General features: G+C 38.1%; 1 protein-coding gene across 1 annotated transcript; it reads left to right on the top strand.

Annotated features, from left to right (window-relative positions):
* The first annotated feature begins 749 nt into the window (after nt 1–749).
* Nucleotides 750–17,072, top strand: nfx1 (nuclear transcription factor, X-box binding 1). The gene is made up of 23 exons (XM_007569090.2): nt 750–1,017; nt 2,497–3,336; nt 5,166–5,327; nt 5,662–5,739; nt 6,973–7,078; nt 8,054–8,125; nt 8,234–8,373; nt 8,583–8,682; nt 8,763–8,980; nt 9,959–10,056; nt 10,138–10,168; nt 10,247–10,329; nt 11,005–11,113; nt 11,260–11,379; nt 12,103–12,182; nt 12,263–12,493; nt 13,105–13,178; nt 13,255–13,356; nt 14,480–14,617; nt 14,733–14,799; nt 15,208–15,353; nt 15,428–15,532; nt 16,360–17,072. The coding sequence occupies exons 1-23, from the start codon at nt 999–1,001 to the stop codon at nt 16,430–16,432; spliced, it is 3,192 nt and encodes a 1,063-aa protein (XP_007569152.1). The 5' UTR covers nt 750–998; the 3' UTR covers nt 16,433–17,072.
* The last annotated feature ends 751 nt before the right edge of the window (nt 17,073–17,823 follow it).

The raw sequence follows: 17,823 nt of genomic DNA, 5'->3' as shown, positions 1-17,823 counted from the left end.
GACCGCTCACAAACAGTCAGTGAGAATTGTTATGAAAATGTACAGAAAGGAATCATCACCCACTATCCTCTATAGTGCTTAATTTAAATGTGATAACCCCCGCTCAGTAATAAAATGCTCTGACCCAGAGCGCTGATGAGAAGAGGAGGGGTAGGGGTGCGGCAAAAGAGCTGACATTGATTCAACGTTGATCAGATGTTGATCAGACATCGGCATTTCAGTCATTAGATTTCAACCACAAAACATTGATTCAATGACACAGTTTCAACGGTTTGATTGGATGGTTGTTTGATGGTTGATCCACCATCATTTGTCGACTTCAACGAAAAATCAACAATTCCAACTATAAATCAACGTTGATTTAACGTCATGTGCTACCTGGGGGATGTACAAAGAAATATAAAAGAGCCAAAAGCATCAACAAAATGCCACTTAACCACACTGTATCTGAATCTTTCAAACTTTAATTTAGTTATGTATGAAGGCTGAAAAATATATTCAATTTATTTAAATGAATTTGGGTCTATGACACTCATAAAGTGCCCATAAATTATGTGGATTATAACTACAAATATAAACTGATTTTAAAATAAATAAAAAATATTAAGCTTGTTTTGATTAGTTAGTACTTGAGTTTTTCTTGGAAGGCTACTTTTTACTTTTATTTGAATAAAAATTTGCAAAAGTAATTAAATGTTGGGGTGTTTACTAGTTTGTCTCTCACTCTCAGTCCGTTTTATTTTGAAAATCCAGTTCGGAAGTTCCGGCTTTACAGCATTCTACTTGCTAGCCTTCAGCTAGCAGGTTTTCGCTAGGTGGGTTTAAGTAGAGGAAAATAAAAATAACATAGAGGTTCATCGTGATTTCCGGTCAGTGGTAACAGCAGAGAGCAGGTGAGAAGGTGGACTCTCTCACCGGCGGCCTGGTCGGACCTGTCAGCTCCTCTGATTCAGCCTGCTGCTATTAAACGTGTTTAGGAGAAGCAGAGTTCAAAGTGAATGGCTGAAGGCTCCTCAGGTAACCGCTTTACTTTCTACATACGAGCGAGTGAAAGTGTTTGAAGTTATATTTTAATGATCAGACATAAACAACTCGATTAGCCACATTAGCGAATTTACTTACAGTTCATTGCTGTGCTAGCTGTGTTAGCCAGCTGTTAGCAGTAACTTTTTAATCAAGGTTAATGTTATGATTGTTGTTCAGCCGAGCTTTGACGCTTTCCTCACGTTATCTGACATAAATGCATGTGACTGGGAACTTTGTAACCGACTTTCCACCTGAGCTGGACACTGTAACAGGAGCTGGGAACATGTGACTGGTTCTAGCTCCAGCAGCTAGTGGGGTTTCTGTTTGAACCAGAAAGCTGCATTATGGTTTGCAGTTTAAGTTTTACAAACCTCTGAGGGTATCGGACGTGGATCTGGATGGTTCAAATAAATTATCTGATTTAAGAAGGGGATATGTTTATTTTTATGTAATTTATGTTCACAAGGTTTACTGAAATCTCAATATTAGAAGATTAGAAACTATTTTAAGTATTTTTAGCCGAATTTTGACAGAAAGTTTCAAATGTTAACAGGATCCTGGTTAGGTTAAAAACAAATTACCTTGGAACCTTGAATATTTTGTCATACAAAATCGTAAAAAATTGTTAACCTTGATAAATATCTTCCTTTAAAAGCTAAATTACCCCATTGTTTTACAAAATACTATGATTGTACAGAAATAGCTACTTGAATTTAACCATAAGAGGCCAAAGATTGTTGAAAAACATTGCTCATTTTAGGGCTAAAAGATCCAAGTTAAAATATGTTCTTAAATAAAATTCTCTTTTATTCGTTCACTGCCTGAATAATTACATTTTTGTACTGAATCCTTTTTTAACTCATTGGTCTGAGTTTGCAATCTTTAGCTAAAAATGCAAATTCATGTTTTTACAAAAGCATATTTTAGCAGTTTTTCGATGGAATCATGTGTTTGAATTTCCATAATAGGATGGCATGAAAAGTAGCAATATTAATTTTTAGGTCTAATTTTGTTATTGGGTTAGAAATTATGTACTTTTAAAAAATCTTTTCCAGGTTTAAATTTTGGAGCACATCTGGCCTGCTAGCACAGGAAGTTGATGCGTTTGGACATTTTTTTGTTCCTTTCAAAGGCAAATAAATAAATAAATAAATAAAAGATTTGTAACTACAAAACATTTTATTTTTTCAAAAGTTAAACTGGCTTCTTGATTCAGTGTAATTTTCTAGTAAATTGCAGTGGAATATTGAAAAAACTTTCAACTTGAGGATTTTAACCTTAATGGCAATTATTTGGACCTTTTTTGGTCTTCTGTTGCATTTTGTATGACTAGTTAATACATTTGAAGTGGAAAACTGTCTTTTTTTCTAAAATGAAGCACTGTGAAGTGACTAACATGTTACAGTTCCCCCTGATTCTCTCCTGTCAATCAAACATTTTCAGTTACTCTGCTATCTTTTCTGTCTGCAGACCCACCTGACCTCAATCCAGATGAGACGCCACATCACAAGCAGCACCACCACAGCTCCAGAAGAACCCGGCCCAGATACAACAATGACAGAAACCTCAGCGGTCACAGCTATGATCCAACTCAGCAATATGGAAACTTTCATCAAGGTTTCAAACACACATTCGGCCAAAATAATTCAAATTACACTCAGTATGCCACTGCTCCCTATCCAGAAGGGGATGTAGCCAGGAGAAGAGGCAGAGGACGAGGATGGAAAGAAGAAAGCAGATGTTTAAATGAAAATGTCAGAGGTTCTGGTTACCAGCAGCAAAAACCTGGTAGGAATTCAGATCTTTTTGGTGCCGGCAACAGATACACCACTTCCATGGACGGACCTGATGCGCCAAACTGGAGAAGAGACAATGGGAGCAGAGATTTTCTGGTAACTCAAGTTAAAAAACCAAGAAGCACCAACCAGGAGCAGAGGAAGGGAGAAGAAAATGAGAAAGGTGATCATACTCCCATACCAGATCAAAGATCTCACGGTTCCAGAGAGGAGACCGCCAAGAGAAGACCTCAAACGTACAATCAACAGAGGAAAAGCAACGACGTAAAGCAACGTCAGGGACCGATCAAGCCACCAAAACCTTCGTCTCATCAGGATTCGGGCTCAAAGAGGGGGGAAGAGGAAGGACCTGAACATCTCCGAGCATCTCAGGATCCCGCCTGTAAATCTGGAAAAGTCTCAGGGCCGCAGAAGCCTTTTCAGGGAAGAAGCGGGAGAAGGACGAACCATCAGAGCGTTAACTCGGGTCAGAGGAGTTCGGACAAAATGCCAAAAAGCAAAGAAACGCAAACAGGTTGGATCACAGTTTTTGACATTCATTATGGGAATCAAATTCACTGAAACAACTTTTCACGTTGCATATTTTCACAGAAAATAGTCCATAAATGAGCACAATATGGAAAATTATTTAAAAAAATGTAAGCATGTGCTTCCCTAATTCATTTGCTACATTTACAGCTGCATTAAATGTAGCAAATGCCGATATATAATCGCAATAACAAAATATATTGCGATATACACGCAATCAATATCAATAGATAATACATCTGATTTCTCAATAATCGCACAGCATTCTGTGAGATATATTTTAGCCACTCAACCTCTCACAGCTGGCTGAGAAAGGTTGGTGGAATCTACTAACTCCCTCACTCTTTGGTTACCTAGCAACTCACTCACTCTTTGGTTGCCTAGCAACAGCCTATGGAGTAACTGCCACAGCAGCTCTGTGCCTCATAACTGTTGAGAAATAAAAAACAGCATTGATTGAAAACTGGATAAACAGGAAAAGTTATGCCACCAGTTTGGTATTATTTAAAACAAAAAACTAATCGATAATTATCTACTGATGTATAAGACTCTTAATTTTTTTGTTTTGTTTTGTTATGTTTTTAGCCATATCATCCAGGCCTAGCACCAGCGACATGATTTTTGAGGCACTTTTTTTTTGAGTTTAGATTAAAAAAAAAAAATCAGATAAAAGTTAATCTCTGATACATAAATGTGGACAATCTTGCTGGATTTGAAACTGCCACTTCCTCCACGTAATTTGCAGCACATTTTGTCCTGACATGTTCAATGTCCGTTTAACGTTTGTTTAATTTGATTAAACAAATCAAAATAACACACTCAAACAAGTTTGTATGCATCACACAATCAAACCGTCAGATGACATTATCACCCCGTGAAAATAATAGTCCAAATTGTTTGGATGTATTTTTTCTTTCTTTCCTTCTTACAGGAAGTTTCTGTTTAGATGGAAAGCTCATGTTTGACCGGTTTTGCTTTTCTATTTTGCACACAGATTTGTGGTGGATTTCTTTCCTAAAGAAAAAGATAGAAAACTTCAGATACTTCACAAAGGAGATATCAACATACATGGAAAAACCTTGCAAAAACCTTCTATTATAGTAGAAAGACTTTAAGTATTCAACTGTGAAAAATCTGGATCACTTCAGGCTGCAGTGTGAACGTCGCTTTAAATGGGTTAAGTCACATGTGTCAAACTCGAGGTCCCTGGGCCAAATCTGGCCCGCTGTAGCTTTTTATGTGGCCCTCTAGATTCTAGACTAAACATTAAATGTGCTTAAATATTATGTTATCAATTAGACTAATGCAGGTTTTCTCTGCTTACTGCCAAATTATATCAATCAGTTCCTCCAGTTTCTTGAGAATTATTCGCACTACCTCATAATGGGGAGTTTATTGCAGATTTTTCTCAAAAATTAAAAACTGTTTTACCTGTACTAAACAGCTGCCTCAGCCTTAATTATTTAGTCATATTATATTCCATGAATGTACAAATAAGAGCAAATATTGCAATTATTCTCAAATTAGTACCACAAATACTTTGTTTTTTATTGCAAAAAAATCACAAAGAATCATGAAATCCTGGAGGAACTGAAAAAATGTTCAATATTATTTAATTTTAAGAATTCATTGATATTTTAACAGTTTAACTGGTTTTATCAATACATTTTGGCACAACCGGCCCTTTAAGAGACCTTCGTTTTGTTAATTTGGCCCAAAACGAAAATGAGTTGGACCCCCTCTGGGTTTAGTTGACCTCTGACCTCTGTGTCTGGGCATTGAGGTCGGGTTTCCTGTGCGCTCTGTTCTCCGCAGGGTGCCTGATTGAGCAGCTGTCCGAGGAGAAGTACGAGTGCATGGTGTGCTGCGACGTCATCCGGGTCATGGCCCCGGTGTGGAGCTGCCACAGCTGCTTCCACGTCTTCCATCTGAACTGCATCAAGAAGTGGGCCCGGTCCCCGGCCTCGCAGGCGGACGGTACGGCCCTCACACACACACACACACACACACACACACAGAACGCGACCCTGATTCAGAATAAGCGATTCCTGCTGATTCAGCAGCACGCTGTGCTTTGTAGCGATTTGAAAAGAAGGAGCAGGTGTTTTTTTGTTTTTTGTAACTCTGACTTGAGCTCATGTTGAGCTGCTGATTCTGTTTCGGTCAGATTCTGCTGAAGGTTGGCGTTGCCCCGCCTGCCAGAACGTGGCGCTGAAACNATTTGAAAAGAAGGAGCAGGTGTTTTTTTGTTTTTGTTTTTTTGTAACTCTGACTTGAGCTCATGTTGAGCTGCTGATTCTGTTTTGGTCAGATTCTGCTGAAGGTTGGCGTTGCCCCGCCTGCCAGAACGTGGCGCTGAAACACCCGACCACCTACTTCTGCTTCTGTGGTGAGAGACGACGAGCCGCTCCTTCTCCTGGAAAATGCCTCGAGTTTGATTTAATAGTTTTCCAGGTTTGGAAAACAAGTGGGAAAATAACTTTATGTTTATCTGTCTTTTCATCCATCCATCTTTTATCTATCCCCCCATCCATATTTTCTTTTTGTTCCATCTGTCCTTTTTATTTGTCCATCATCAATTTATCCATCATTCATCCCTCCATTTCTCTTTTCTTTTGTGCGTTCTGTTACATGTCTATCCATCTTTTGTCTTTTATCTTTCTGTCCATCATCTACCTTTTCATCTGTCATCTATTTGCTCATCTTTTCTTCTATGCATCCATCCATCTCTTTTATCTGTACTTTCTTTTGTCCATGTTTTTGTTATCCATCCATCCTCTCATCCTTAGTTTCTTTCTTTCCTCCTTTTATCCATCCATATATCATCCTTCTTTCATTTGTTTGTCTGTCTATCCTCATCCATCCATCCTTTTGTCTTTTATTTGTCTATCCATCTTTCTGTTTATCATCTACCTTTTCATCCATCTATCATCCATCACCTTTATTTATCCCTTCTTTTGTTCTTTCATCCATCTTTACTTTCATCTGTTCTTTTTTCTTTTTGTCAATCCTTCCTTTCTTTTGTACTTCTGCAATCTTTTTCTCCTCCATCCATCCTCGTTTCTTGTTTTATCCATCCATCCATCCATCCATCCATCCATCCATCCATCTATTCTTCTTTAATTTGTCTTTGTTCATCCTCAGCATCCATCCATTCTTCTGTCCATCTTTTCTTTTCTGTCCTCTTACATATCTATCCATCTTTCTTTCCTCTTTCTTTTCATCTATTTGTCATCCATCTGCTCGTCTTGCCTTTTATCAATCCTTGTATCAATTTTATTTATTGTTTCGTTACTCCTTTTATCCTTCTGTCCGTCTTCTTGTTCCCCAACTCTGTCTGTCCATCCTCATCCGTTCTTCCCTGCTTTCTTCAGTTTGGTCACTGTGGGAATTTCAACGATAAATGACATGTTTTTAAAGTGATTTTTTTCCCCCCCTATTTTTAAACATAAATGTGTAGCAACACATCCTACTCATCCTAATCACACAGCAATGTGTTTTTTTACTAAATACTTTTATTATATATTCAAACTTACTAATAGAAATACGATGCAGTAATTTCGTTAAACGTCAGTTTCCTCTCATCTGCTGGAGCTGAGATTTCCTTTCCGTCGATCGGCAGGCAAAGTGACGAACCCTGAGTGGCAGCGCAGCGAGATTCCCCACAGCTGCGGTGACATGTGTGGGAAGAAACGGAGCGGAGCGGACTGCAACCACCCCTGTAACATGTGAGTTGTGAAAACACAACAACACTCTGAGCTGCAGGACAGAACTGAATGTTGAGTAATACTTGATCAGACAAGAGAACGAACACAGCGCTGCATTTCTACAGCTGGCTAGGAACCAGAGGTTAGAAATTAGAATTTTTGTGCCAGAATGACATCCAGGACATGTTCCACCTCTTGTTTCTGAGGTGGAACATGAAAAATAAGGGTGAGATAAAGTGAAATCTGCAGATTCTGAGCATAAATATTCAGCTGTTTAAACATGAGCAGAACAGGATATGCAAAAGGATTCATGAGTGGTATGATTAGACATGCCTGTGCATGCAACACAGGCACATGCCTGTGAATTTTAGTTTGTTCTGTTTGCTTTGAACTTTCTTATGCGTCTTGAATAAAGAAAGATGATGTTGATGATTAGAGTATTGGCATAAAAATGAATGCTAGATTTCTGGAGCTGTAACTACTAAGCCTGTCATGACAACAAATTGTCCCAGAAATTGTTGCCACAAAGTGATAATATTGTCATTTTAAGACCATTTTCAGCTAATGTGATAATAATAATGTCATATTAATGTGAGTGGATCCTCTCAAAGAATAAAAAAAAACTTTTAATTTCTAAAGAATATTTAACACTGGAACTGGAAAACATTTTAAATATCCCAAATACACAAACAAAGCAATAATAAATAAATGGATTATGAGCAAAATGTAACAAAATTACATTAGAAGAATCGAAAAACAGGCAAAAGTGGCAGGTAGTGCAAATTAACTACTTCATACTTGGTATGAAAATCCCAACTTTTCGACTATATCAAATGATTGTTGTCCAAATGGAAATTATAGCGCTTGTTGTAATTTATCAACAGTTAATTGATTTGTTTCTTAGACTAGTGGAAAAGGGATTTATTCTGGTTTGTCTCATAAAATCCCAGTAAAGTATGTAGATTTTTTTGGTGACTTTTTGGCGTTTCCGCTCAGCTTGTGCCACCCTGGACCTTGTCCTTCGTGTCCTGCCTTTGTCACAAAGTCCTGCGTCTGTGGGAAGATGAGGTAAAAGCACAAACGCATCTTCATGTTGCCCTTTTTTATTATTAGTACTTCCTTACTATTGGATTATTTGTCAGCCTGTTGATGCTTTTGATGTTTATTTTGCTTTAGTCAGCCAATGCGCTGCGGCCAGGCCTCAGTCCTGCAGTGTGGCTCAGTCTGTGGGGCTTTGCTCAACTGTGGTGAACACTCCTGCGCTCAGGTGTGCCACAGCGGGGCGTGTCAGCCCTGCCAGCAGCAGGTTCAGCAGGGTGAGTCTCCTCAGGCACAAAACACGGTTTATTTTTATTTATTTTCATTTAAACTATAAAGTAAATGGTGTATGATGAGACAAGATGGCATTTCTTTAAGATATTGTAGCAGATTAGATTAAAAACTGATAAAAATGGAAACTATTTTGGCAATTATGGACACAAAACTATTTGAGAAAAAATATTTCTGTCTATACTCTTTCCTGTAGTTTGTTACTGTGGCATGACGCCTCGTACCGTCCTGTGCGGCACAGATAAAGAGGGATTTGACGGCACGGGACATTTCTCCTGTCAAAAGGTTTGCTCCAAGTAAGTGTCTATGCTGTGGAAATGACATGGAGTTGTTCACAGAGTTCTCCTTCGGTGACCGGAGCCTGTTTTCTGCTCAGGATGTTGAATTGTGAAGCTCACCGGTGCCAGCAGGTGTGCCACCGCGGGCCGTGCCAGCCGTGCCCGCGCTCCCCCAGCCTGGTGAAGACGTGTCCCTGCGGTCAAACGCCGCTCTCCAAACTCCTGGAGCTGGGCTACTCTGAGCGGCGCAGCTGCTCCGATCCCATCCCGTCCTGCGGAAAGACGTGCAACAAACCTCTGCCTTGTGGCTCCAACGGTAAGGAATGTTTTACAAACATTTGAAGCTTTTGAATCTATGATTTTGGACTCAAAGATGTTTGTCGTGTGTTGTTTGACTCAACAGTTTAGTGATCATCATGCTTTTTTTTTTTTTTGTTAAAATCACAAAATCTTGCCAAGTATTTTCTATTTTTTAGAGCAAATATCTTAATTCACTTGAAATAATTTAAAACTAACTTACCAACAACTTTTATGCAAGATATAGGAGTTTGCTTTGAATCAATAATTTATCAATATTGATTTTAAAAAAGTACAAAATCTGCTATTAAATTATTTCATTTGTAAAAATGTATTACAAGAAGCGTTTCCCATGTCATAAGTGATACAAATCTGCCAGTGGAACTAACACTTTTTCTTAATCCATATTAAGGAACAATTGACTCAAAAAAAGTTACTTTTAAATTACTGAAAAAGTTACTTTTAAGTTGGTTTGTTATTTCAAGAGTACGTAGACATTTGTACTAGAAACTAGACAAAAGTACTTAGGAAGATTGCGTTTTTGCACTGTTTGTACTGATAGGACATGATAAATGGCTTGAAATATAAGTGGGTACATTTGCTAACAAAGCTTTTGCAATATATAAATAAATAGGAGGAACATCCTTAAGAGTTTTACAAGCTGCAGCTGTGAGTCCAATGCAGATGAGGAGCAGAAATCATTCAAATTGTTGACTTCACAAAAGAAACTGGAAATTTATGGAACCAAACATAAACAGTTAAACTTTTTCTAAAAGGTTTGATCAAATGTTGACAAAATCAAGAACTCCCTTAATTTACCTCTTCATCATCCTGCAGACGTTAACGTTTATCTTTATGATTTATTTTTAAAATCTGTTCTCTGTCTTCCTGCTGGTCCATTGTGTTGGTTTTTTACTGCAAACAGGAAGTGCATCATCAGAAGTCTGCTGGCATTGTTTTTGAAGCATATCTGCAGATTGTGATCTTGTTTTTTCAGACACCATCCATTTGTGTCAGAATCTGTGCCATGAGGGGAGCTGTGGGCCGTGCACTTTGACCTCCACAATCAGGTGCCGCTGTGGCGCCAAGACCAAGGTGGGCCGCAATGTCATCACAGCAGATATGTTTTCAAGTTTTTCAAACTCTCGATCTGTAAAGACACTCCTTTAATTTCAGGATGTTCCATGTGAAAATATTCAAAAAGAAGGTAACATTTCAGCAGAGTGAAATATGACATCACTGCATATGTCACTTCCTGTTGTAAATGTCTCCCGTTTCCATGCAGACGAGCTCGTCTTCACGTGTGAGAGACGATGCAACAAGAAGCGCTCCTGTGGTCGGCACAAGTGTGGAGAGATTTGCTGTGTGGTGAGTCCGCAGTAAACTGGACTCCGGTTCGGCCCGGTTGAGTCATGCTGGTTCTGAAGCCCGTTTGGGTCGCTGGACCCAGAAATATAACATATGATGTCCTTTAGCTGAACCAAGACGACTGTGAGAGAGATCCAGCTCTTTGTCAGGCTGTCCATCCATCTATATCTTTATTCATCCCTCAATCAATCCTTCCATCGTTTTATTATCCATCTGTCCATTTATTCATCTTTTTATTCGTTCATCTGTCAATTAATCCTTCCATCTCTATTCATCCTTGCATCTCTTTATTTATCCTTCTGTCCATTAATCAATCCATCTTTCTCCTTACTCGTCCATCTTTCCACAAGACAATCCATTCCCCTTTCTTTTTATCCATCAAGCCAATCGTCCATCTTTTTCTTTGTCTTTTGATTCCTCAGTCTCTGTATATCTCATTCTGGAAATGTAGAAATGTCTTGCAGCTCTGTTCAGTCTTTCCTTTTGTGATCCATATTTTTCTGCCTCTTTGTTATTCATCACTTTGTTTTGTCACATAAAATCCAAACAACTCTCATGGAAGCTTGTGGTTGTTACAAAATGTGAAAAAAGGTTAAGAGGAATGAAAACTTTTGTACAACGAGTTGAAAGTTTGTCTGAACTGCAAAATGAGTTTGGTATTTTGTCTCCATCCAGAACGCAGATCACAGATGCCCCATGATCTGCGGCTACAAGCTAAACTGCGGACTCCACCGCTGCCAGGAGCCGTGCCACAAAGGGAACTGCGAACCCTGCTGGCAGTCAAGTGAGACATTTTATTCTGCAACCAAACCTCTAAAACAACACATAGATAAACACAAGACCCAGTTTAAAGTTCTGACATCATTTCTCTGTTTTTTTTTGTGGTGTTATGTTTGGCTCTGAGTTTGTTACGACTCCTCCTGTTGGCAGGTTTCGATGAGCTGACGTGTCACTGTGGCGCTTCTGTGTTGTACCCTCCAATTTCCTGTGGCACAAAACCACCCGAGTGCAAAAACCTGTGCTTGAGAAGACACGAGTGTGACCATCCAGGTAAGACGGGCCGATAACGACATCCACTGCAGCTTTAAAGAGGATTAGGACTGAAGCGATTAATCGAATTAAACACAATTAATCGGACTAATCATGATTAATCGATTGTTCAAATAATTATGCTTACTGCAATAATAATTGCATTAACTTGAGCATAAAGACTAAACAAAATTGGATTTATTGTAAGAACAACCTTCTCATAGCAATAATTAAGCCAAAACTGTACAAAAAATTCTTCTTTTTTTCTTTTAGGTTAAAAAAACAAATATATTTTTTTGTAAATGCTATTCCCAGAACTCCTCAGGTACAATATTGGAGCTCTACATGCAAAATTTTTGCTTCTGTAAGAAAAAAAAAAATCCTATTTAGCACCTTTTGCTATTAAATTAATATTTAGTTAATTAAAAAAAACAACTAAATAATAAACTCTTCATACGTTGATGGTAGAAGTATTTTTTTTAAGATGCAAATGATCACGCGTACATTAAAGAAATGCAATATTATTACATTTTAGGCAATAAACGTGATGAATTAATAGTTTATTTCATCGACTAATGTATATATTCAAAAAAGGATTAAGTGGTCAAATGGAAAATCTGCAGAATGTGCCAATTATTTTCTCATATGATCGATTAATCATCAGAATAATTGACTAATTGTCAGAATAATTGTTAGTTGCAGCCTTAAACAAGAAATTTAACATTTTTTCTTCCTCTGATTTAGTGTTTCACAACTGCCACAGCGAGGACAAATGCCCGCCTTGCACATACCTCACTCAGAAATGGTGCATGGGAAAGCATGAGGTAAAACCCCACAAAGGCCAGCGAGTTATTTTAGTTTCATTCATTTATTATTGCAGTAAGCTTGTTCCTTGGCTCCACAGCAACGCAGCAACATCCCGTGTCACCTGCAAGACATTTCCTGTGGTCTGACGTGTAATAAGATGCTGCCTTGTGAAATGCACCGCTGCAAACGCCTCTGCCACCGTGCAGACTGCCTGCCAGAAGGCGGCTGCCAGCAGCCGTGCATGCTGCCCCGGCCGGACTGCGGCCACCCATGTGCGGCTCCGTGTCACAGAGGCAGCAGCTGCCCACGCACCACCTGCACTGCCAAGGTACAGACCACTTTCTATGAATTGTTTCTGACAAAAAAACAAACCTGCTGCAACGTAGCAAATGTTTAATTTAGATCGGGGTTGTTCAAAGTGCGGCACGGGGGCCATTTTGTGGCTGAATTAAAAATGATCTGGGTGATATTTTTAATTTGCGTAAAGCTGTTACCAACATAATTTATAAGGTTCAACAATAAGAGTCACGTTCATTCAGAGACTTTTATTGAAAAGCCAACATTGCTCCACAAAAATCAGCTTTTATTGAATTTATTAAATGTTTTTAAAAAGAGGGATCCAAATTCGGTTTTTATAACTGAGAAAAAATATTGTTCAATCAAGCTCAAAACAATTTGAAAACTAATTTTCTTTCTTTTAATACAGCAAAATCACATTTATGTTTGTCTGTACGATGAATAGCATCCCTTTGTTTAAAAAAACTATAAAAATGAAATGACTTTATTTGCTTGCTTGCTTGCTTATTTTTCTTTTTTTTCAACCCACAAGTACTTTTGACTGAACAATTTTGGAAAAACTTTCACACCCCTGATTTAGATCAAAACATCACTACTGCTTAAATTACTTTTAACAAAGTTTCGGACTCATGTTCTCATCAGGTAGCGCTCCAGTGCGACTGTGGTCGGAGGAAGGAAAGTGTTGCCTGCACAGAAGCCGCCAATTCCTATCAAAGGTAACTTCTCCTCACTTTTAGTCACTTTCTTTCTGTTTTGCAGTTAAAATATTCTTCTGTAACATTTCCTCCATAGATACGCAGCCATCGCGATGGCCAGCAAACTCTCTGACATGCAGCTCGGCGACTCCATGGACATCGGTCCGCTCCTCACCAAGAAGGAGCTGAAACAGACCAGGTGGAGGAAAACAAAACATTTTACAGTGGCTTTCTAAGTATTACTGCCTAATACTTAGGCTTTTTTTTTTTTTATACATCTGAGTCATGTTGCAACCAAAACCTCAGTGTATTTTATTGGAATATGCTGTGATAAACCAACGTGAATTAGACAATTATACAACTGAAAACAACTGGTAGTTGTTTATCTCCACCATCTTTGAACCTCTAGGGAAGGGATCCTCAAATTCTGGCCTTGAGTGTCTAATTAAGGCTCTGAGGGTGTTGTTCTTTCTGCAAATTGATTTTTTTAAAATTTATTTCTTTTTTCTTATATTCCACTCAACAGTTAATCTATTACTAAATTAGTTGACGATTATTTCAATTACTGATTCATCGCGATTAATCTGATAAGCTTGTACATAGTCTCATTCCAGCCTAGTTTCAAGTGTTTTGCAGTCATATCATCCAGTAACACTAGGCGATATGACTGAAAATCACATCACGACATAAGCATTTCATACCAGTCAATATCGATAATTATTGGTTAGTTTTCTTGTTTTCAATATCTGAAATCCTGCCAAGCTAGTGGCACGACATTTACTGTTTTATCCATAGTTTTAAATCCATTTTGTTTTTTATTTTTAAGCAGACATATTGAGGCACAGTGGTGGCAGTTACTTAGCAGGTTGTTGCTAGGTAACCAAAGAATGAGCAGTGAGTTGCTAGGTAACCAAAGAATAAGCTAGTGAGTAAATTCCACCAACCTCTTACTTAGCTAGCAGTAAGAGATTGAGTGGCTAGTCTTTCTTCTACCTACATTCCCCAGAAAGCAGTGCGGTTCTTGATCGAATTTCAGTGAAATTATTGAAAATTGATCATGTGTCTGCCGCTATATATATATATATATATATATATATATATATATATATATAACTGATTTATTGTCCAACCACACAGGTTCTTATTTGTGTAAAAAAAAAGAAAACCACATTTTTTCTTTCCACTTTTTGTGTGTGCCACCTACAATCCCATTGAAGTTTATACCCAAAAAGTTACCATTAGAACTGGTTTCAGTCGTTTTTATGACAGGTATTGGTTTTAGTTGGAGGTGAGCAGAGTTTTTAAAAGCGCTGTGATTTCAGGCTCGAGTGCGATCAAGAATGCGCCACTTTGGAGAGAAACCGGCGTCTGGCTGAGGCGCTGCAGATCGACTCCTCCTCCGACCCCTTCAACGTTCGCTCCTCCTCCGTTTACAGCGACAGCCTCAAGGAGGATGCCAGGTTTGACCTTTGGCTCCTGGGTTTTTGAGGAAGCCTCGTCTTTTCGTTTACGTTCGAGCAACAGAAAATACAAAGTGGGTTGTAGCAGTAAAATGCAGTGTGACTCTGCTTTCAGGAAGGACCCGAAGTTCCTCGCTGAGGTAGAGGAAGAGATCAAGAATCTTGTTGAGCTCACCAATAAGGTAGCATCACAATCTGATACTAATTTACCTGTGGAGGTTTTTGAAGATTTGCTTTTTTATTTGCCTTTTGGGACAATAACAGACAAATGGAGAGGATTACATTTAGAAAAAGATGGAATGAGAATGTGGGAGAAAAAAATGACTTTTTGGTTTAAATCATGTTTTTCTTTCTGGACATTTAAAAATATTCTGGATCAATATATAAAGGTTTTTGTTCTCAGTAAATGTTTCTAAAAATCCAAAACCTTTAATGAGGAAAAAACATCTTGAGCTGCGTTTTTTAGTAGCTACGTCTGCATGAGTTTCTGCAGAAATCCCAGCAATTACTCAGGATTAAACTGTCAGAAATCATCTTCACCAGGCCTGAATCGCTTCTCTGTTGCTCATCCTCATCACTGATGCATGCAGGGAAAGCAGCCGAAGAGGAGCCACTGCTTCCCGCCGATGAACAGGGAGCACCGGAAGATCATCCACGAGCTGGCCGAGGTCTACGCCGTCGAAAGCGTGAGCTACGACAGCGAGCCCAAGCGGAACATCGTCATCACCGCCCACAAGTATGTCTGCTAGCAGATCCGGTGGCGGCGGTGCCGCCGATTGTGGTTCTGAGCCTGTGTATCTGTATTGGCAGGGGGAAGTCGGCCTGTCCAAGCTCGACCCTGACGGCGCTGATAGAGAGGGAGACAGCGGCGCGGGCGCCTCCCCCCATCGCTCATATCAAGCAGCACAGCAGCAAGTGAGTCATCCTCCATGATTAAAGACTTTCTGACATTTTGGTTGAGACCCAAACTGAACTTTTTGGTTTGTATGTAGGTCTGTTGCAGTAAACAATAAATCAGTTAATCAATCGTTTCTATTTGCATGATTTATAGCTTGTTTTTCTTTTTTCTCTTTCTATCAAAAACTGGATGAAAAAGTCTTCTGTCCGTTAAAGGACAATTTTGTTTACACAGTCTGCATAGTTAATCTTATTGGTATTTTTGTTTATTTGTTTTGTATATTTAAAATGTCTTCTAGTTTCTGTGTTAAATGTTCATTACACTGGAAAAACACAAAATCTTTCCAAGTATTTTTGTCTACATTTTAGTGCAAACACCTTTTGTGCTCTTGAAATAAGACACTAACTTTGAAGTTATTTTTCACAAGATATAGGAGCTTGTTTCAAGTAAACAATGTCTAAATACTGATGAAAATACTAACTCCACCAGCAGTTGTTTTCACTTTTAACGTGGGAAAAATGTCTTATTATAAATTAATCTTTAGTGGAACTAGCACTTCTTTTAAACCAATATTAAAGAATTATTGACTTGAAACAAGCTTATATTTCTTGTTGAAGACTTTCTTTTAAGTTAGTTTTAAGTGTACTAAGATATTTGCACTGAAAACTAGACAAAAACACTTGGTAACATTTTGGTTTTGCAGTGAAAACTGTTTTTTGTCTATCACATAAAAACCAATTAAAATGCATCACTGTGACATTGTTGCAGCAAGTTGCTCCTCATTATTACATAATTGGATTAAGGTTGAATTAGGCTGATCTTTTTTCTTTCTGATTTCTCTTAGGGCTGCGGGTGGAAGCTGGTCAAAGATGGTGAAAGAGGAGCCTGTGATAGATTATTTTGATGTTCAGGACTGAGAGGGAGTGAAGAGGAAAAACTTCAAGAGCTGCTTGTTTACTTCACTTTTCATCCGACTAAAACAATCTGAGAAATGGGATCATCTAAAGTTGTATTCAGATTATTTACAAATCCCATGATCTACTCAAATTCATCCATGCTCTGCATGAATCCCTTTGAAAATCAGTTTGTGTGCAATTTAGTAAAATCATTTTATGTGATATTATCATCTTCAAATGCAGAGATTCATTTAAAAACAGCAGGAGTTCTCTCCAGCTTACGGCGCTTAAACCAAACGCCAGGCTTTATTTTGAGCAGTAAAATGTCTTTTGATCTTTCTGTCGGTGTTGAGCCAAGGCTGTTGTTGTAAAAATCTCATGGAGGGAGTGGGCTGCACTGCGGAAAGAAAACATTGTGGGAACACAAACACTTTGACCTAGATGGAGGGCTGCACCTCCCGAAAACCTTCTGGAGGCGTTTTGAGGTCGGCCTGCTGCAGCGTACCTGAGGACGCCGAGGCGGCGGCCGATGCAGCTGAACCTGAAGCCGATGAATCATATTTTTATTCCTGAGATTACAACAGAAAGATTCATCTTTATTAAACCGAATGTACCCGAATATACGATCACAACATGCCAATAAATCTGAGAAAACCACCAAGAAATGCCTCTACGACTCTTTTTAAATGCAGAAGCAGATTTTTCTAACGCAAGTAAAAATGCTACAGACATTTTAATGATTAAATTCAACTATTAGATGTTTATGACATTGTAATGCAGGAATGGAAACTTCAACTAAAACTATAGTAAATGGAAAGCGCATAAAATAAATTCTAATATAAAATGTCACTTTATTTCAATGAAACTTGCATAGATCTGCTGCAAAGTAATGTTTGTAAAGTTAAGCTTGCAAAAATATTAACTAAATATTTAGTTCGGAAATTAAATGTTTAGTTTGGAAACTAAATATATGCTTTGGAGCTGAACATTAGTTAGCTATTTAAGTTGGAAGCTAAATATTGAGTTTAATTCCCTGATTAGATATTTAATTTGCAAGCTAAGTACTTATAAATCAATATTTGGTTTGGGAACTAAATATTTAGATTGCACATTCATAGCTTCATTACTAAGTATTTATTTAGTAAGCTAAATATTTAGCTTCCTAACTAAATATTTAATTTACAAACCATTTAATTCCATAACTAAATATTGAATTGGCTAAATATTTAGATCCGACTTAAACATTTAGTTGGGACCTAAATATTTATTTTGCAATTTAAATATTTAGTTATGAAGCTAAATATGTGCAAATTAAATATTTAATTTCCAAACAAAACCAAAGGAAATATTTTAGGTGGACCTATTTAGCTTAGTAGCATGAATTAAATATTTATTTTTGATACTCTGGCATT

The sequence above is a fragment of the Poecilia formosa genome, unplaced genomic scaffold, assembly GCF_000485575.1.
Source record: "Poecilia formosa unplaced genomic scaffold, Poecilia_formosa-5.1.2 Scaffold236, whole genome shotgun sequence".
Classification (NCBI taxonomy): Eukaryota; Metazoa; Chordata; class Actinopteri; order Cyprinodontiformes; family Poeciliidae; genus Poecilia; species Poecilia formosa.
Note: the sequence above shows the minus strand (reverse complement) of the source record. Positions and strands in the feature narration are given on the sequence as shown.